Genomic DNA, 22,054 nt, shown 5'->3' with positions numbered 1-22,054 from the left:
TAAAAAAGAATAATCTACTATTTATAAATAAATAAATAATTTTCTTATAATTTTTTAATTTCTTTTTGGAAAATTACTTGGCTAGGGACCACTTTCCTCTTAAGCCGGGAAAATTTTTAGTTGTCATCTCAGTTGGATTTGAAATTTCAGATTTTTGGCTCCAAATTTTGAATAAAGTGAAATTTTCGTACTGTATTTTGAATTTTTTGCAAAAGTTCTGTAAAATGAAATGGTCTGAAATTTGAAAGTACTCTCCTCGATAATCGGTTATATTAAAATAATAATGATATTTCATATCATCATCTTTAGATTAACAATAAAGTTTCACTGAATTTAAACCATCAAAGAGGATATTAGCAATGTGAACGATGTATATTGGATTTAGAAAGGAATCGAGCTAGCTTTTTTTCAATAGGAAAATGTTAACGGAGAAGGTGAAAATGACCAAGGTCTTGCCTAGATTGGACGTCACTTTTACATTTATTTGCTTCGTAGAGACTTGTGTGAAGACTTTTATGTCACAAACAAAATCATCCTTATACTCAGAATAGTTTAATATCATAGATATTTGACTTTTGATTATTATCTTAATACAATCTAATCTAAAGGGAGAATTTTTTTATATATAAAAATTTATGTAAAGATATTAAACTTTTATAACTTTAGTTTTACATATATTGAAGTGTTAGCTTATACATGTACGTAATATATATATATATATATATATATATATTTTGATGTCGTAGATTATAGTAATCAAAGAATAAATAATACATAGTATCTATTATACGTGAGGTGACAATCCCCATTAGGGACAACAAAATCATTTATTTTGAATTACAAAATGAAAATCCACCGAATTAAAGTAATATACGAATAATTTCTTAAATATATGCTCATGCATGCGTAAATTATAACAATCAGAAAGAAAATGAGATATAGGGAAACGTATCATCAATCTTTACTTGTGTTTGTTGAATGCAAACAAATACCCGGTGAAATATTTGATGTGCACGTACATAACACATGTCTATGGTTAGTCGAGTTAGTTTTAACATAGATGCAAGTATCCTTTGTCATGACTCGAACATCACCACCAACATATCCAATGAAATCTCCTCACAAGTGAGATCATGGGAGGATACAAAAGTTGTTTCAGACTTGAAAACCAACATTATAAATAAAAATTTCATCCATGTATCATCGATACAAACCCCTCATATACAAATTGTACCAACAATGTAGAACATATTCTTTCCATACCATTTTATGATACGTGTTTGGTTGAATACGAAATTTAAGAAAGAAACAAAAGCATTTGAAATATGTGATCTAAAACAAGTCATCACTCATTACTTCCTTTTCATACACCAGGCGAATTCCCCAGCAGTGTAGTTCTCCCTACTTCCTGTACAAATCATATACCTCCAACATGTAATAATCATTTGGATTCTTCCCTTCTTTATTGCCAAAACCATTCCACAATGTTTCAAATGGTATGTACCAGCAACAAATGAAAGGACCGATGAACCTCGAATATCGATGCATGCTGCTATACTTCAAGGAATATTTTCTTTCAGGGTCAGATTTGCAGACCAATGTAGCTTCTAATCTTGTGTACTGTTCAGCAAGACAGTAACATATCCAAAAACCCATGAATTTATCGGTATGCCAAGATGGGTTCAGATCAATTGACATCTTTTGTTGATTTATAAACCAATCATAATTGAACAACTCTGGAATTCTGTCTTGATCAGGGAAACAAATGACAAAATAATCCCTTTGATGGAAGTCACACTGCATGCAATAGAATATAAATTATTATTATTACTACTAGAAATCAATCAATTTGACGAGAATATTCAACATTCATATATGATGAGATAAAAACCTGGATGCATGTCCTGAGAAAATGCTGTAGGAACACATTAACTTGTTCATTTGAGACGGCTCCACAGTCTGATATTATGAGCCTACACAGCTTAAGAGAATTAATTACGAGATCTCTGATGCTCTTCAAGGCTAAATGATAATCTGCTAATAGCTCTTCTAAATTTGGGGGTAGCTCTCCTGGCAGTTCATTAAGATTCTGACAGAACTGTATGTTCAGGAAATGAACCCATGAGAGTTTGTTGATGTTTTTGGGTAAACAAGAAATATTGCTTCCACTTACATCCAACTTTTCCAAAGAGTGCAAAGATCCTAAATCCTCAGGAAGTCCACCCAATATGTTGAGATTACTAAGATCAAGTGATGTCAAGGAGGATAAACCTGATACTCGATGCAAGACGAAACTTGAGGAATATTGAAGTTGTTTTTCATGTGAGAATCTTAACTTCCACAGTTTGCCAAGCTTAGTGATGGAGGAAGGTGGTTGGGAGAGTGCAGTATCGCTCGCATGAAGTATCACTAGCTCTTGCAGATCACCGATGTTTTCTGGAAGCTTCTCTAGCCTTTTGCACCAATTGAGGAAAAGACGTTGAAGATTCATCAAATTACAGAGGCTGTCTGGTAGACTTACAAGATCTTCACAACGTTTCAGACATAGCTCAGTGAGGCTAAGCAGATTCCCAATGGATGAAGGTACTTCTCTTATCCCAGTAGAATTCAGATTCAGATATTTCAAGTAATGCATATCTCCTTTGATTTCTGGAAATGTATCTAATTTTGGGGAATTAGATATCTTGAGATATAGAAGGGATTCCATCTGAATAGAGCTTGGAAGCTTCTTTAAGTTCTCACATCTATCTATTTTTAAAATACAGAGTTTCTTTTGAACTCCAAGAGATATTGGGAGCTTTACCAATCCCGAACATCGGTGTATTTCAAGATGTTCCAATAGCTGTGATTCGAAGAGGCTGTTTGGCAGTGTTTCAAGTTTATTGCAATCTGAAATACTGAGATCACTAAGATTTCGAATAGTGTCTGGAATACATTCAAGAACTTCACACTCAGTCAATTGCAAATTTCTAAGGCCGCTGAAAGACGGGGGTAAGCTTCTTATCCAGGGGGATCCTAGATGGAGTATTGATAAGCGCCGCATATCTCCACAGATTTCTGGAAATTCTTCTAAGCTTGTGCATTCAAGGAGATTGAGAGTCTCAAGAGATTCCATGCAGACAAATTTTGGAAGCTTCTCAAGTTTGCGACAACCATACAAACTCAAATAAGTAAGCATTCTGCAATGTCCAACAGAGGGATGGACCTCTTCCAAATTCACACACCTGCTTAAATGTAGCATCTCCAAGTTTGGCATATCACCAAAATTAGGGGTTTTTGTTAACCCAAGGCTTCCGCTTAGATCCAAATTCTTCAAATTGCTCAATTTCTGTATTCATTAAAAAAAAAACAAAAAACTAGTTAACTTAAGTAGTACTCCTAGTAGAAATATTTTATGGGAAAAAAAATAAAGAGAAGAGAAGGTTGTTATGATCATTGAAGGCTGTAGAAAATGCGGAAAAGTGGGAGTAGAAGGTAACTCTATCAACCAAAGCTAGAATAGATGGAAAAAAATCACCTAGGGGTCGTTTGGTAGAGTGTATAAAAATAATGCTCAATAAAGTGTATTGGCAATGCTTGTATTAGTTATGCTTGCATTAGTTATGTATAGATTATTTCTCATGCATTGTTTTGTTTGGTGTATTAAAAATAGTATGCATTGTATAAAAATATTTATTTACAAAATATTCTCCACAATTATGGTGTAAAAGATGTAAAAATGCTTTTGAGGGGTAATTGAGTCTTTAACCATGCCAATAGATGTATTAAATTTCTTTGCATTACTAATACCTAGAAATCCATGACACTCCACTAATACAGGGATTTGAACTTGAGATCTCATAGTGCTCAATTCACTTCTTTGACACCTAGTACACACCCTTGGGTGCGCTCACAAGTTCTTTATTAGGTAGATATAATTGCAGGAAGTAAATTACTATACAATTATAAATTCAAAAATATTTTACATCATCACTGTGATGAAGTACTTCATTTATATGATCGTGAATGTCAACAAAGTACACCTAAATATATTGAAGATTTAGTTGGGAAAAGAAAGCTGATGGAAAGAGAGGGGGAGACATTATGTGTTTGATTTTGTGATGAAGTTTGTACTTGTAAGATCAATATTTGAACTTTCAAGTGAGTGATTACCAAAAATAAATAAAAATTTGATGTTAATTGTGTATATCAGAACACTAGTTATGGAAACGTGCTTGTACGTTTATTCCAAAATATTTCATATAAATTTTGTATTGTAAATGACATATTTTATTCGCTTCAAATTTATTGGTATTTACTAAAACAGATCCACCGTTTTTACGATAGAAAGTACATATATCTTCCTAATAAAAAGAATACATCCTTAATTATAAAATTGACTAAAAGTGCATAAAGTAAAAATAACTAATTATTGTACAAATACAATATTCAAATAAGTACACTAAAATACCACATGCTAGGTTAATGTCTACAAAGCAACAAAGCACTGTAAATTCTCAAATTAATGATAATAAAACAATAAAAAGTTATACAATAACAACAAACAAGAGACATAAACATTAAAAAAAAGACAAGAGAAGAGATCATAGAGATGTGAGTAAAAATAATAATATTGTGTCAAATGTCATTATTTATAGGATAGGATTGAAGAACACTTTTTTTATATATATATATATATATATATATAAGAAGTTGGTATTATTGGGATTGTTGGAAGGCTAAAAGATTGTAATTTATTCAACTCCTAAATCTTGTAATTATTCATTTTTCTACTTTCTGGTAATTAAAATCCAAGTTTCAATATGCCTCTTTTTGGCATAGACAAGATAAAGATTTAGACTTGACAATTTTAAGATCCAATATGAATGCAATTACAACTGCTACAAGAAATTAGATCCTTCACAATACTCTTCTCTCGAACTAATTAACGAGGGTGATTTAATAAATATAACTCATGAGGGTTATTTAAACAAAAAATCCACAAATGAACCGAAATCAACATATATATTTTGATTCCTACTTCACGCGAGTAATCAAATATTATTATTAGATAAAATCAAAGAAATTAGCAAGTCATAATATTCTTGCAACTAACACAACTTCCTCCTCTTCTTCAAATCAGAAACATCAAACATCTTAATGGAGTAATACTTACACACCTAAGTAATTAAATAAAAACAAAGGAAAAAAAGGAATAGCTAGCAGCTTAAACGTTGAACAAAGATGTCATGCATCTGCTGCCCCTGATGTCGTGACATAATTATTAGCAGCCTAAGAATCCTTCATAATCAGGCACAATTAATAACTTAAAACATATGGTTAAGAGAGACGATATATGAGTCATAGCAATGGAACTTCTTAACAGACACATTGAAGATAAATAATGAAAAAGAAGGAGAGGAGGAGGACTGGTGGTATTGAAACTCCGGAAGAGAATCTCAATGAATTTATCACTGATCTGGTCATTTATAAAATTCTAAAGCTGCAGTTGGAAGTTTAAAAGAACTTCCAAACATTGAATTAGTGTAGGAAGATGAGAAGTTATTCTAGAGTATTGAATAGGTTGCAATAAGTGGCAATTGCAAGAAAATTAATCCACCCCTTTGTATACCCAAATACTTAATTGATTGTTATTAAACTTAAGTATGCAACGTATGTGTCCATTCTTGAGTAGTATTGAATATGATAGATAAGTATGCAACGTATGTGTTCATTCTGGAGTAGTATTGAATATGATGATTTTCTTAATTAATGATAGAATATTTAATTAATTATATTTTATAATAATTTAATTTAGTGTAGGGGTAAAATGGTAATCTAACTTTTCACTATGGAGCTTCCCGCTTATAGTAATATATATGAATATATGATATGATATAATGATTAGTGTAGGGGTAAAATGGTAATCTAACTTTTCACTATGGAGCTTCCCGCTTATAGTAATACTAGTCTTCGCTCACGTGCGTTGCACGTGTACCCTATCAATTAATATTGAGTTTTTAAAAATGACACAAGTATAAAATATATAAATGAGACATAAAGTAGATTTTATTTAAAAGAAATATACTCGTAAACTTAAAACAATGAAGGGTGATATGTATACTCCAAATTTTGTGAATCAATTGAAACACCAAGTAATTTTACCCTATTATCAAATATAGATATGGGAACCATATAGTTATTCACTGGTCACTTGTATTACATATTTGCATGACTTTTCGTTTTTTCATTTTAATTGTTACCATAAAAGTGAGATTAAACCTTATTATTTTAATTGTTACCATAAAAGTGACATTACTACGATGACTTTCTGAAAGTCAACGTCTCTACGATCCTATAGTATGTGTTGACAGTAATAAATACATTTCTTAGAGGATGAAAAAGTCTGTCAAAGGAGATAAAGAAGCGATAAGTAAAAACCTTTTCTAGTCTAGATAGAAAGCACACTGAAGCTAAGCAAATCAAATACCATAAAACTAACAAAAAAGATGATACTCAAAGAATACATCAAAATCACTAAACATAAGAATCAAAAGCACATAGCACTAAAAAAACCACACAAAATTAAACAATACAGACAAATTGTATTACAGATTATTAGCACAATTTGATGAAAACAAGATCAAAAACTTGAAGAAAATATAAAAAAATTCAAGATTAAACAAATAAAGTAATAAAAAAAGAAAAAGCATAAAGATTCAATATGAAAGAAATAACCTTTAGTGTCTTTGCTACTTCTTGTATAATCTTTTCTCTATTAACAACAAACGGTAATAAGAAATAGTCACTGACACAAGTCCCAAGCCAAAATTTAAATTGTTTTTTGATAAAGAAGAATTGATATACACATTTATTAAGGAAAATGGAACTTTTGGTCTTTCCTTCATTGTAACTGTTTCCCAAAGAATTTGAACCATTGTGTCTAGAGGCATGAATTAAAATAAAATTATTATTTAATATTAAATTAATTATATATTAATATTTTATTTAGTTTAGAGGTAAAATAAGGGCAGAATGGTAATTCAACTTTTAAGTTAGGAGCTTCCCACTTATAATAATATATGATATGATATATGATATGATATGATGATATGATTTATTTAAAGTAGCATTTAAATCATGGATGAATTAATTTACATGCATTGACCTATCAAAGCATTTATTTCAACCTCATTATATACATGATTTTCTATAATTACAACTATTTGTTCAGAATTATTATTCCATTATTCTGTACAACAACTTTGCAACAACTCCAGTTGATGTCTAATATTTGTAAGAGAGTGTTACCTTTGATATTGGCCAAAGTTCAACAAGCCTACTTTCAGGTAAACAAAGCACAACGAGCTGTGATGGTTCAAAGCTCTCTGGCAATGAAATTGAAGGATACCCCCACCACGTAATAAACCGCAGGCTGGAAGGAAGATAAGTGATAGTGCAGTTTGTGCTAAAAGCTCCATCACCAACTATGAGTGTTTTTAAGCTTTGCATCCTCTTGAAAATATTGCTATAATTGTCAAAATCATCTTCAAAATAGTAATCTTCTCGGATACATAGGCTTTCCACCATTTCTGTTATCTGTAAAGAATGAAGCATATATTTAATGGCTAACAAATAAAAAAAAATGAAACACAAAAGATTAATACAACTATGAGCTTACGAAATTATTAATTAAGTTAAATATTGCTTACCAACTTTCCTTTAAAAAGGTCATAAACCTCCTCGGGAAGCCATATTCTGCTGTTAGCGTACTCTTCCCGTATGACATTTTCTCCCATTTTTCTTATCATATTATGCATCACAAATATATTACTTATGTTGATGGATAAAAGAGATTTTTCAACAAGGTAATCTATTAGAAAACCACGACTCGGGTCTCTCAGTACTGATTCCACACGAAAATGAAAATTAAAACCACCACAGTATGCAATATCTAGAAATGCAATATCTAGAAATAATTCCTTCTCATCTTTGTCCAGAGCATCAAAACTAAGCCTAAGCTTTCCTAGAATATCCTTGTGAGGGATTCTCTTCAGCCGATCAATTATGTGTCTCCAGTGCTTTTTGTCTCGTCCGTAAAATGAAGAACCCAAAACTTTAAGAGCTAAAGGGAGTCCACCAGCATGCTCCACCACTTGTCTTGAAAGTTCCATAAAATCTTCTTTTGGTGATTTTTCTCTAAAAGCATGCCTACTGAACAATTCAAGTGCTTCATCCTCAGATAATAGTTGGACTTCATACACGTTATCCCCAACGTGACTTATTAACAAGTGCTTGTCTCTTGCTGTTAAAATAATTCTGCTACCCCTACCAAACCATTCTGGCTCTCCAACCAAAAATTCCAACTGTTCTTGATGGTTTACATCATCGATGGTGAACAGAACTTTCTTCCAGCGAAGCATATTCTTTAAAATATTCATCCCTTCATGCTCACTAGTTAGAGTCAATTTTTCACCCAAGAGCTTGCAAATGACGACTTGTTGTAGCCATGTTAGTCCCTTTTTCTGATGAAGTTTTCCAACATCACCAAGAAAACAATCAGCTTCAAATTGATGGCGGTATCTTTGATGTAGAACATTTGCAATTTCTGTTTTGCCGATGCCGCCCATACCCCAAATACCAATAGAGCGAACATCATTTGATTCCATATCTAATAATGAGGTTACTTTATCAACCTGAGATTTCATACCCACTAAGTTTTCCGGGAAAGGTGAAATAATTTGAAGTGACTTAGGAAATATGTCATCAACTAGTTTCTTGACGCACTCAGCCTCATCCCTACATTACAGTGGAAAATAAACTCAAAGTAAATAAATAGAAAAGCAAAGACTTGTCATAGACTAATATCTAAAACAAACACATAATAATGTCAATTATGAATTATTACATTTTTAAATCTAATTACATCATCAAACAATCATATACGTCTCTGTTTTCCTTTTTCGGTAAAAGTATAGCTGATGATTGTGTGGAATTGTAGCTAAAAGTTTGGTCCTTTTCGCTCTTGATAAAGAGAAACCGGAAAAAAAGAAGAAAGCTTACTTGAAATTAAGTAAATGATAGCCTGATATTTTCCCTGCCTCCACAAATGCACCCCTCCATCTCTGAACCTTCTCCATATCATCTTTGCATTTTTCCTCATGTTGTAAAAATGAATCAGCAAAAGGGGGATGTTGATGGCACACATCTGATTGACTCACATCATAGAAGACTGGAATCACAATCTGCTCCAATTCCTTTTTACACTTTATGATGTGTGCAAGCTCCTTTAAGCACCATCTTGACGATGCATAGCTTTTGGAAAATATCACTATAGCAAATTTAGACTCTTGTATGGCTTTCAAAAGTTCATCAGAAATTGATTTTCCCGTTTCTAGTCGCTCATCATCTTTAAAAGTGCGGATTCCTCTTAGTTCCAAAGAATTATAGAGATGACTCACAAAGTTTCTACGTGTATCTTCACCTCTAAAACTCAAAAAGACATCGTACTTGCAAATTTTGGAAGATGAAGCATGAGACATTGTTGAAGAATATTGCTAAAGACTAACAGGCAAGTTCTCAGCACAACTGGCAAATTTATTTCTCAGCCATAATTTGGTGTATGGGGATACTTCCATTCATCTTCCTATCTGTTACTATATAGAATTAAAACAACCTGGTCAACAAGAAAGAAAAGACAAAGCTTAATATTAAAGAATAAGGTTTCACCTACTTCACTATTCCTAGGGAACTTCTTGTCATCTTCCTAATCCATGATTGTGAGAAATTAAAGAGTATAAAAAGACGCAACTTGGGCCGCCTTAGACCAAAAAAGGGAAGAAAAAACTTGTTATCATCTTCCTAATTCATTTGTACTACTTTTAAAATATTTTATTGTAAAGACTTTACCTTTTTTTCATTATTCCAGACCTATATAGGAAACTACTTATCATCTTCCTAATTCATGACATAAAAATGTACACTTTTACAGTATTGCACTGATAAATTAAACAAATGAGCACCAAATTGATACCTTTCAGTAAATTGATATAAATTCGTTGCCCTACCTGCGAAATTGAACAAAATTTTCGTAGCAATTTAGAAAAAAACACACAAAAAGCAGAAAAGAAAGACAAACCTCATCAAAGATATTAAGCAGAAATGAAGAGAACCACAATCTAACAGCTGATTGTTAAGTGCTAAAGGCAAAATACTTTTTAAGCCCAAAAAAGAGAAAATGGGTATGTACAAGCAACAAATGAAAGGATCCTTGAAGCTCAAATATAGAGGGATGTTGTTATACTTCAAAGAATATTTTCTTTTAGGGTCAGATTTGCAGACCAATGTAACTTCTAATTTTGTGTGCAGTATAACAGGACCGTAACATATCCAAAAACCCATGAATTTATAGGTATACCAAGATGGGTTCAGATCAATTGACATCTCTTTTTGATTTATAAACCGATTATAATCTAACAGCTCTGGAATTCTGACTCCGGAAAAAGAAATGAGAAAACAACCCCTTAGGTAGAAGTCACACTGCATGTAATATAAATTATTATTACTAATAGAAGTCAATTTGATGAGAATATTCAACATTCATATATGAGATAAAAACCTGGATGCATGTCCTGCGAAAATGCTGTAGGAACACATTAGCTTGTTCACTTGAGACAGTTTCACATTCGGATATTGCAAGCCTACACAGCTTAGGGTAATGAATTACGAGATCTCTGATGCTCATTAAGGCTAAATGATAATCTGCAAATAGCTCCCTTAGCTTTCCTGGCAGTCCATTAAATTCTGACAGAATTCAAGTGACGCCACTTGATGCAAATCACCAATGATTTCTGGAAGCTTTTCTAGTCTTTTGCACCCTCTGGGCTCTGAGTAAAAGACGTTGCAGATTCATCAAATTACAGAGGCTGTCTGGTAGACTTACAAGATCTTCACAACCTGTCAGATTTAGCTCAGTGAGGCCGCTCATATTTCTAGTGAACGAAGGCATTTCTCTTATCCCAGTAGAATTCAGAGTCAGTTGTATCAAGCAATGCATATCTCCGTTGATTTCTGGAAATGCATTATAGAGATGACTCACAAAGGTTCTACGTGTATCTTTGTGACATAACTTGACCCTTAGACCAAAAAAGGAAAAGAAAAAACTAGAAGTCATTATATTTTTGCTGATTTTATTGTAAAGACTAGACTTTACCTTTTTTCATTATTCCAAGCCTCTGTAGAAAACTTGTTATCATCTTTCTAATTCATGACATATCATTGTACCCTTTTGCAGTATTGCAGTGACAAATTAAACAAATGAGTAGCAAATTGGGGACAAATATAAGTTTTCCCCATTTTAACTTAATCATACCTTCCTGTAAATGATATAAATTTGTTGCCCTACCTGAGGAATTGTCCAGAAATTGAAGAAAAATTTCATAATAATTTAGAAGAAAAAGCAGAAAAGAATGACTGACCTGAGAGAACCACACCAAAAGCTAACTATTGAGGTATATAAGAGCCTGTTTGGATTCAGAATAGTTTTAAAGTGTTTATGTAAATTTAAAAAGAAATAGGCTTCAATCAGCTTATTGAGCTACAGAAGTTTTCTCAACTCACAATGGAGCATCCAGTTTTTATATTTACATTATATATACAAATTCTATGGAACAATATCACCGTATACTTGAGAGTCAATTAGCAGCAAACACATCATAAACAGAAATACTACTTCTACTTTTTATGGCTAAACAGATCTTATATAAGCCCAATATCAGCTTCACAAATGACATACTAAAATCTCATACCCCTTCCAATAGGACTCAATTATTTTTAATAGCATTAATTTTCAAATTAAAAATGTCTCTCCCAATCCAAGTTACCTTTTACATATAAAGGGATCTTAGGAAGATGGTGTGTACGTAACTTTACCCTTACCTAGTTAAGGTAGAGAAGTTGTTTCCCACTCAAACACCAACATTATAAATAAAAATTTCATCCATCTATCATCGATACAAATTCCTGGTATATAATTAATTTTCATTTGAGAAGGGTACATACAAATTGTACCAACAATGTAGAACATACACTTTCCATACCATTTTATGATACATGTTTGGTTGAATACAAAATTTAAGAAAGACAGAAAAATATTTGAAAATTGTGATGTAAAACAAGTCATAAACAGACCTTTGCATCATTTGGGTTCTTCCCTTCTTTATTGTCAGAAGCATACCACAATGTTTCAAACGGTATATAGGCACAACAAATGAAAGGATACTCGAACCTCGAATATTCAGGGATGTAGTTCTACTCCAAGGAATATTTTCTTTCAGGGTCAGACTTGCAGACCAATGTAGCTTCTAATCTTGCGTCCAGTCTAGTAGGACCGTAACTTATCAAAAAACCCATGAATTTATCAGTATACCAAAATGGGTTCAGCTTAAGACAACAAATTACGAGATTTTTGCTGCTCTTCAAAGTTAGATGATAATCAGCAAATAGCTCCCTTAAATTTGGGGGTAGCTCTCCTGGCAGTTCATTAAGATTCTGACAGAATTATACGTTCAGATGCTGAAGGTGTAAGAGTCCTTTGAAGCTTTTTGGTAAACAAGAAATATTGCTTCCACTTACATTCAAATTTTCCAAAGAGTGCAAAGATCCTAAATCCTCAGGAAGTCCACTCAATATGTTGTGATTATTAAGATCATGTGATGTCAAGGAGGATAAACCTGATACTTGATTCAAGACAAAACTTGAGGAATGTTGAAATTGTTGTTCATGTGAGAATCGTAACTTCCACAGTTTGCCAAGCTTAGTGATGGAGGGAGGTGGTTGGGAGATTGCAGTTTCGCTCGCATCAAGTATATGTAAATCTTGCAAATCACCAATGTTTTCTGGAAGCTTCTCTAGCTTGTTGCACCCGTCGAGGTAAAGACATCGAAGTTTCATCAAATTGCAGATATTCGAGGTCTCCTAGATGCCCAATGGATGAAGGCACTTCTCTTATCCCAGTAGAATTCAGAGTCAGCTGTGTCAAGTAATGCATATCTCCATTGATTTCTGGAAATGTATCTAATTTTGGGGAATTAGATATCTTGAGCTTTTGAAGGGATTTCATCTGAATCGAGCTTGGAAGCTTCTTTAAGTTCTCACATCCATCTATCTCTAACAAACGGAGCTTCTTTTGAACTCCAAGAGATATGGGGAGCTTTACCAATCCAGAACATCGGTATATACCAAGACATCCCAATTGCTGTGATTCAAAGAGGTTGTTTGGCAGTGTTGCAAATTTATTGAAACCTGAAATACTGAGATCTCTAAGATTTTGAATGGCGTCCAGAATACTCTCAAGAACTTCACACTCAGTCAATTGCAAATTTCTAAGGCTGCTGAAAGATGGAGGTAAGCTTCTTATCCACGGGTATTTTACATAGAGTATTGATAAGCGCGGCATATCTCCACAGATTTCTGGAAATTCTTCTAAGCTTGTGCATTCAAGGAGATTGAGAGTCTCAAGAGATCCCACGCAGACAAATTTTGGAATCTTCTTAAGTTTGCGATAACCTTCCAAACTCAAATAAGTAAGCAGTCTGCAATGTCCAAATGAGGAATGGACCTCTTCCAAATTCACACACCGTGTAAATTTAGTGTCTCTAAGTTTGGCATATCACCAAAATTAGGGGTTTTTCTTAACTCACAGCTGTCCATGAGATCCAAATGCTTCAAGTTGCTCAATTTCTGTTTCCAAAAAAAAAAAAGAACAGTGAGCTTAACTAGTACTCCTAATAGAAATATTTTGTAGGAAAAAAAAATAAAGAGAAGATAAGGTTGTTATGATCATTAAAGGCGGTAGCCAATCTGGAAAAGAACTTTTGAGATACATAATTGTCTTAAAATCCAAATATATATTTCTTTTCTTTTAATTTCATAATGAAAATAAAACCTCTTTAAACCTAGAAATAATTCCTTCTCATCTTTGTCCAGACAATCAAAACTAAGCCTAAGCTTTCCTAAAATATCCTTGTGAGGGATTCTCTTCAGCCGATCAATTATGTGTCTCCAGTGCTTTTTGTCTCGTCCGTAAAATGAAGAACCCAAAACTTTAAGAGCTAAAGGGAGTCCACCAGCATGGTGCACCACTTGTCTTGAAAGTTCCATAAAATCTTCTTTTGGTGATTTTTCTCTAAAAGCATGACTACTGAACAATTCAAGTGCTTCATCCTCCGATAATAGTTGGACTTCATACACGTTATCCCCAACGTGACTGATTAACAGGTGCTTGTCTCTTGCCGTTAAAATAATTCTGCTACCCCTACCAAACCACTCTGTCCCTCCAACTAAAAATTCCCACTGTTCTTGATGGTTTACATCATCAAGGATGAACAGAACTTTCTTCCAGCGAAGCATATTCTTTTAAATATTCATCCCTTCATGCTCACTAGTTAGAGTCAATTTTTCACCCAAGAGCTTGCAAATGACAACTTGTTGTAGCCATGTTAGTCCATTTTTCTGATGAAGTTTTCCAACATCACCAAGAAAACAATCAGCTTCACATCGATGGCGGTATCTTTGATGTAGAATATTTGCAATTTCTGTCTTGCCGATGCCGCCCATACCCCAAATGCCGATGGAGCAAACATCATTTGATTCCATATCTAATAATGAGGTTACTTTCTCAACCTGAGATTTTTTACCCACTAAACTTTCCAGGAAAGGTGAAATAATTTGAAGTGACTTGGGAAATATGACATCAACTAACTTCTTGATGCACTCAGCCTCATCCCTACATTACAGTGAAAATACTCTCAGAGTAAATAAATAGAAAAGGAAAGACTTGTCATAGATTAATATCTAAAGCAAACACATAATAATGTCACAAAGGTTGTTCCCCCGCTCTCCCCCCCCCCCCTGGTGTCATAAGGTAGCTTAAATCAACTATTATGAATTATAACATTTTAAAATCTAATTACATCATCAAACAACCAGATAGCTAAAAGTTTGGTCCTTTTTCCTCTTGATAAAGAGAAACCCGAAGAAAAGAAGAAGATCACTTACTTGAAATTTTGTAAATGATACCCCGATATTTTCCCAGCCTCCGCAAATGCACCCGTCCATCTCTGAACCTTCTCCATATCATCTTTGCATTTTTCCTCATGTTGTAAAAATGAATCAGCAAAAGGGGGATGTTGATGGCACACATCTGATTGACTCACATCATAGAAGACTGGAATCACAATCTGCTCCAATTCCTTTTTACACTTTATGATGTGTGCAAGCTCCTCTAAACACCATCTTGACGATGCATAGCTTTTTGAAAATATCACTATAGCAAATTTAGACTCTTGTATGGCTTTCAAAAGTTCATCAGAAATTGATTTTCCCGTTTCTAGTCGCTCATCATCTTTAAAAGTGCGGATCCCTCTTTGTTCCAAAGCATTATAGAGATGACTCACAAAGTTTCTACATGTATCTTCACCTCTAAAACTCAAAAAGACATCGTACTTGCAAATTTTGGAAGAAGAAGCATGAGACATTGTTGAAGGATATAAGACTAACAGGTAACTTCTCAGCCCAACTAGCAACATTATTTCTCAGCTATGTGAATGCATAATTTGGTCAAAAAGAGTGAAACAGTTGAGTTGACCAACCTGGTCAAAAAGAAAGAAAAGACAGACAAATTTCCAGTTTAATAATAAAGAACAAGACTTCACCATTTTCACTATTCCTAGTCTTTATGAGGAACTTGTTATCATCTTCCTATTTCAACTTATAAAATGTTAACTTTTTCATTACTGTGAGAAATTAAAGAGTATAAAAACAGACAAGAAGACTTACACCAAAAAAGGCAAAGAAAAAACTAAAGTCATTACATTTTTACTGATATTATTGTAAAGACTTTACCTTTTTCATTATTCCAAACCTCTGTAGGAAACTTGTTATCATCTTCCTAATTCATGACATATAATTGTACTCTTTTTCAGTATTGCACTGACAAATTAAACTAATGAGCACCAAATTGGGGCACAAATTTAAATCTTAACTTAATCATACCTTTCGGAAAATTGATATAAATTCGTCGCCCTAACTGAGAAATTGCCCAGAAATTGAAGAAAAAAATCGTAATAATTTAGAAAAAAACACACAAAAAGCAGAAAAGAAAACTGACCACATCAAAGATATAAGCAGAAAAGAAGAGAACCGCACTCTTAACTATTGAGGTTTATAAGAGCTTATTTGGTCAGATATATCATTTTTAGGTTTATCTTTATCAAGAGGAAAATGGAATAAAGATTCTTGACAAGCTGACGGAGTATGTCGGATTTTAGCGTTTTCTTTAATAGTGTTTATTAGCAATAAACAAGCTTTTTTTTTTACTCGTATTGAAGATGCGTTTTTTTCTAAAATGATCCGTATTGAGTTAAATTAAAAATTAGAAAGCAAGTATTTGTGTTAAATCAAGATAGCCGGGATGATATGAAAAAAACAAAAATACATGATATTATTTAATTTAATTGAATGTTTAAACAAGAAAATTGAAGCACTTCCGTCAGTTATTATTCATGCAAAAATACATTAAAAAAAATCTCAAAAAAAAATCAATGTTCATACATTAATTTTTATTTTTTTTAAAAGGAAAACTAACGAACACAAGTTATATGGACAAACACCAACTAAAAATCGCATACCCTTTCCCATAGGCAGTGGCGGAGGCAGGATTTCCATCGAGGGGGTTCAAAAAGATAAGTAAGCACACTATTAGTATCCATATAAGCGGGGCGGGTCAAATATAAATGGGTCGGATCAGATATAAGCAACTAAAAAAAATTCAACTCTACCTCAACACAAACAATAAAATCGAGTAATCATATGTTTGACGAGATTTGTATTTTTTAAAACTATAATTATGGGTCTTGTCTCTGTCATTGTTGTATACAAACGTTATTTAATTTTTGAAACTAACTAAGGAATACTTCTAAATCCGATCATACTGTAGCAATAAAATTTGCGTCGATAAAATAATTATCAAGGTTGAAAAATATCGCGACAATTGTATTTATTTATAAATTTTAAATGATTACTCTTATTTATTTAATCTTACTTATAATTATATTAATTCTTAATCAAATATAAATTAAATGTTTTCTTAAAATGAGTATGAAAGAATGTATTTTTAATTTTAATTATGACAACAACGTTTATAAGTTTTACTTAATTTTATAAAAATGGAAAATTAAATTTATTTTTTTAATATCTAATAAATAGTATAAATCTCAATAGGTTTTCAAACAAAACAAAAATTTTCATTTATTTAGAAAATTAAATGAAAATCGGCTGAAATATGGGGGAAAAAAATGCTGTTACAGGGAGTCGAACCTGCGACCCAGCACTTATATTGCGAATTCTTGAACCCCCTTTACCACTAAACCAAGCCCTTAGCTTATGTTCAGGGGTTCATCACTTGGTATATACATATAAATAAAAAAATTGACCCTATATATACCATGTAATTTTTCCAACGAAGGGGGTTCGGATGAACCCCTTGGATCCATGTAGATCCGCCCCTGCCCATAGGACTCAATTATTTTTAAGAAGTATTAATTTTCAAATTAAAAATGTCTCTCCAAATACAAATAGCCTTTTACATATAAACAGACCTTTGCCTCACTCATTGCTTCTTTTCTTTTTTCTATGACCACTATCATCACTCATTGCTTCCTCTTCATACACCAGCCGAATTCCCCAGCATACTTCTTTCTCCAGCCCGTACATGTGAGAAAACTCCAACATGTAATAATCATTTGGATTCTTCCCTTCTTTATTGCCAGAAGCATTCCACAATGTTTCAAATGGTATGTACCAGCAATAAATGAAAGGATCATTGGAAAAAGACCCACTCACCCCATACTTCAAGGAATATTTTCTTTCAGGGTCAGATTTGCAGACCAATGTAGCTTCTAATCTTATGTACTTTGTAGTAGGACCGTAGGTTATCCAAAAACCCATGAATTTATTGGTATACCAAGATGGGTTCAGATCAATTGACATCTTTTCTTGATTTATAAATGGACAATCATAATCGAACAACTCTGAAATTCTGACTCTGGGAAAAGTAATGAGAAAATAATCCCTTTGATGGAAGTCACACTGCATGCAATAGAATAGAGATTATTATTACTACTACTAGAAATCAATTTGACGAGAATAATATTCAACATTCATATATGAGATAAAAACCTGGATGCATGTCCTGAGAAAATGATGTAGGAACACATTAACTTGTTCACTTGAGACGGCTCCACAGTTGGATATTACGAGCCTACACAGCCTAAGACAATTAATTACGAGATCTCTGATGCTCTTCAAGGCTAAATGATAATCTGCTAATAGCTCCCTTAAATTTGGGGGTAGCTCTCCTGGCAGTTCATTAAGATTCTGACAGAAGTGTATGTTCAGACTCCGAAGGTGTAAGAGTCCTTTAAGGCTTTTTGGTAAACAAGAAATATTGCTTCCACTTAAACTCAAATATTTCAAAGTGTGCAAAGATCCTAAATCCTCAAAAAGTCCACTCAAGCCTAAAATTATCAGTTTCCCAAGCTTGGTGATGGAGGGAGGTGGTTGGTATATTGCAGTTTCGCTCACATCAAGCTTACATAACTCTTGCAAATCACCCATGTTTTCTGGAAGCTTTTCTAGCTTTTTGCACCCGTTGAGTAAAAGATATTGAAGATTCATCAAATTACAGAGGCTGTCTGGTAGACTTACAAGATCTTCACAACGTTTCAGACATAGCTCAGTGAGGCCGCTCAGATTCCCAATGGATGAAGGCACTTCTCTTATCCCAGTAGACTTCAGACTCAGTCGTGTCAAGCAATGCATATCTCCGTTGATTTCTGGAAATGTATCTAATTTTGGGTATTTAGATATCGAGAGATCTAGAAGGGATTCCATCTGAATAGAGCTTGGAAGCTTCTTTAAGTTCTCACATCTCTCTATTATTAACAAACGGAGATTCTTTTGAACTTCAAGAGATATGGGGAGCTTTACCAATCCAGAACATCCGTATATACAAAGAACTTTCAATAGCTGTGATTCGAAGAGGCTGTTTGGCAGTGTTGCAAGTTTATTGCAACCTGAAATTCTGAGATCACTAAGATTTCGAATAGTGTCTGGAATACATTCAAGAATTTCACAATCACCCAAATGCAACTCTCTAAGGCTGCTGAGAGACGGGGGTAAGCTTCTTATCCAGGGGGATCCTAGAGAGAGTTTTGATAAGCGCCGCATATTTCCACAGATTTCTGGAAATTCTTCTAACCTTGTGCATTCCCTGAGATTGAGATCCTCAAGAGAATCCATGCAGACAAATTTTGGAAGCTTCTTAAGTTTGCGACAACCATACAAACTCAAATAAGTAAGCATTTTGCAATGTCCAATAGAGGGATGGACCTCTTCCAAATTCACACACCCCTCTAAATGTAGCTTCTCCAAGTTTGGTATACCACCAAAATTAGGGGTTTTTGTGAACTCACAGCTATCCCTGAGATCCAAATGCTTCAAATTGCTCAATTTCTGTATTCATTTAAAAAAAAAACGAAAAACTAGTTAACTAAAGTAGTACTCCTAATAGAAATATTTTATGGGAAAAAAAATAAAGAGAAGAGAAGGTTGTTATGATCATTGAAGGCAGTAGAAAACGTGGAAAAGAGGGAGTCCCATGTAATTCTATCAACCAAAGCTAGAACAGATTAAAACAGATGGAAAGAAATCACCTAGGAGTCGTTTGGTAGAGTGTATAAAAACAATGCTCAATAGAGTCTATTAGTAATACTTGCATTAGTTATGTATAGATTATTTCTCATGCATTGTTTAGTTTGGTGTATTAAAAATTGTATGCATTGTATAAAAATATTTATGTACAAAAATATCCTCCACAATTATGGTGGAAAAGATGTAAAAATGCTTTTGAGGGGTAATTGGGTCTATGCTAATACATGTATTAAATTCATTTGCATTACTAATACCTAGAAATCCATGGTATTAGTAATACACTCCACTAATATAGGGATTTGAACCTGAGATCTCATAGTGCTCAATCCACTTCTTTGACACCTAGTACACATCCTTGGGTGCGCTTGCAAGTTCTTTATTAGGTAGATATAATTGCAGGAAGTAAATTACTATACAATTATAAATCCAAAGATTCAAAAATATTTACATCATGACTGTGATGAAGTACTTCATTTATATCGTGAATGTCAACAAAGTTAGGTTCCGCCTAAATATGTTGAAGATTTAATTGGGAAAAGAAAGGTGATGAAAAGAGAGAGGGAGAGATTATATATTTGATTTTTGTGATGAAGTTTGTACTTGTAAGAACAATATTTGAACTTTCAAGTGAGTGATTACCAAAAAAAAAGATTAAAAAATTGGTGTTAATTGTGTATAACAGTACATTTATTTAAAGTAGCATTTAAATCGTGGACGGATTAATTTACGTGCATTGACCTATCAAAACATTTATTTCAAGCTCATGATTACGTTGATTAAAATTAGAAAAAGTAAATTACATGAAAGCGAGTTTATATACATGATGTTCTATAATTACAACTATTTGTTCAGATTTATTATTACATTATTCTGTACAAGAACTTTGCAACAAATCTAGTTGATGTATAATATTTGAAAATTTAAAACCAAAATAGTAGAGTTAATTGATTTTAATCCCTCGAAGGAGAAAACTTTGGTTCAAGCCGATCCTAATAGTAATATACAATCAGTTAGCACACCAATTGGAGTATGTAGCATGCGGACCGAAAAAGATGGTAATGTTATGAGTCCTACAATAGCTAAGGCTATTCAAGAAAGTCAGGCTGCCATGTTACTCAAACCCAATTTAGCGATCAAGCCACCCATGGTCACATTGAGCATCTCAGCTCATGAGGTCACTTCCCAAAATTTGGATTCACCTGATGAACATCAAGGTGAATTTGGACAGCTCTTATCATCCACGGGAAATGATAAAGTTTTGGTGAAAGGTATGTCACCACTCTGTCAAGCTAATTTTACAAATGATTTGTTAATTTCGAAAGAAAAACAACAAGGGGAGATGAGTACTCCTAGGTGGGCTGATTTTGGTTGATGAAGAGAGCATGTTTCACTCCTCTTTTGAATAGAAAATTAAGTCCACAAGCTCAAGAATTTGTACCTAAAAGTACAATTGCAAAGAAGAATGAACAAGAGGCCTTAGCATCATGATTTAGTCCAATTAATGCTTATGCTAGTGATTTGGGTGATGATTCTTTTGATGAGGATGAGGAAGATAATATGTTGGACATATGCTTTGATAAAGTGGCTAGAGATGGGGATATCTCACCTAGGCATCAAAGAAGTGGAAGCAACAAAAACAAAAAGAAGACACATGGAAGACAACACAGATGGGATGGTAATTTGACAGCGGAGTTTGTTCCAAGGCCCCTGCCGATGCGACTGGCAAAGCAAAATCATATGATAGTGTCAATAGCTTCAACAAGATCCCATACATTCAAAAAGAAATGATGAAGTATCAAATTTTGTTGGACATATTTGAAGAAGACAAGAGGAAAATACTTTAGGTTACTTTAGATGGGCTATCTATCATTGTTAATTCACACATTTGTAAAAATAAGTTTGAGGTTGATAACTCAACTTTCTTCTTGAATTTTATATTTGTGCATTATTTAAGCATTCTCATTTGTAATATCATCATAGAGTGTATTACGAATTCTGTTATGATTATAGAATATCTAGTTCTCTCTAGCTTTTATTTTCTTCATGCTTGTTAATTAGTAGAGGTTCGTTACCTCATAGGATTTGACAAGGTAAGGCCTAGCCCCCCTTGCTTGTACTTATTTTTTGTTGAGGATTTTTGTTTTTAATAAAAAAACTGCTAGACGCTCTGTCTAGTGGTATTAAAAATAAATCAATTTTGAACTATAAAAAATAAAGGGAAAATGCATAAGTACCCGCCAGCCTATACCCGAAATCCCAAAGACACACCTAACCTTTACTAAGGTCCTATTACCCCCCCCCCCCC

At 33.4% G+C, this 22,054-nt stretch overlaps 2 protein-coding genes and 1 pseudogene across 2 annotated transcripts in view; all 3 read right to left on the bottom strand.

Moving 5' to 3' along the window:
- Window positions 1–1,177: 1,177 nt before the first annotated feature.
- On the bottom strand, window positions 1,178–16,141 carry LOC102596169 (TMV resistance protein N-like; annotated as a pseudogene).
- The window catches only part of LOC102590825 (probable disease resistance protein RPP1), an 11,596-nt gene continuing 745 nt past the window's right edge, over window positions 11,204–22,054 (bottom strand). The window contains exon 2 of the mRNA XM_006342345.2: window positions 11,204–13,719. Coding sequence (XP_006342407.1) covers window positions 12,863–13,435 — 573 coding nt within the window. The 5' untranslated portion in view covers window positions 13,436–13,719 and the 3' untranslated portion in view covers window positions 11,204–12,862. The remainder of the gene's footprint in view (window positions 13,720–22,054) is intronic.
- The window catches only part of LOC107059749 (TMV resistance protein N-like), a 6,213-nt gene continuing 1,802 nt past the window's right edge, over window positions 17,644–22,054 (bottom strand). The window contains exons 4-5 of the mRNA XM_015306641.1: window positions 18,217–19,551; window positions 17,644–18,126 (exon numbers count right to left, since the gene is read on the bottom strand). Coding sequence (XP_015162127.1) covers window positions 17,644–18,126; window positions 18,217–19,551 — 1,818 coding nt within the window. The remainder of the gene's footprint in view (window positions 18,127–18,216; window positions 19,552–22,054) is intronic.

This window comes from Solanum tuberosum, unplaced genomic scaffold (genome assembly GCF_000226075.1).
Source record: "Solanum tuberosum cultivar DM 1-3 516 R44 unplaced genomic scaffold, SolTub_3.0 scf00034, whole genome shotgun sequence".
Classification (NCBI taxonomy): domain Eukaryota; kingdom Viridiplantae; phylum Streptophyta; class Magnoliopsida; order Solanales; family Solanaceae; genus Solanum; species Solanum tuberosum.
Note: the sequence above shows the minus strand (reverse complement) of the source record. Positions and strands in the feature narration are given on the sequence as shown.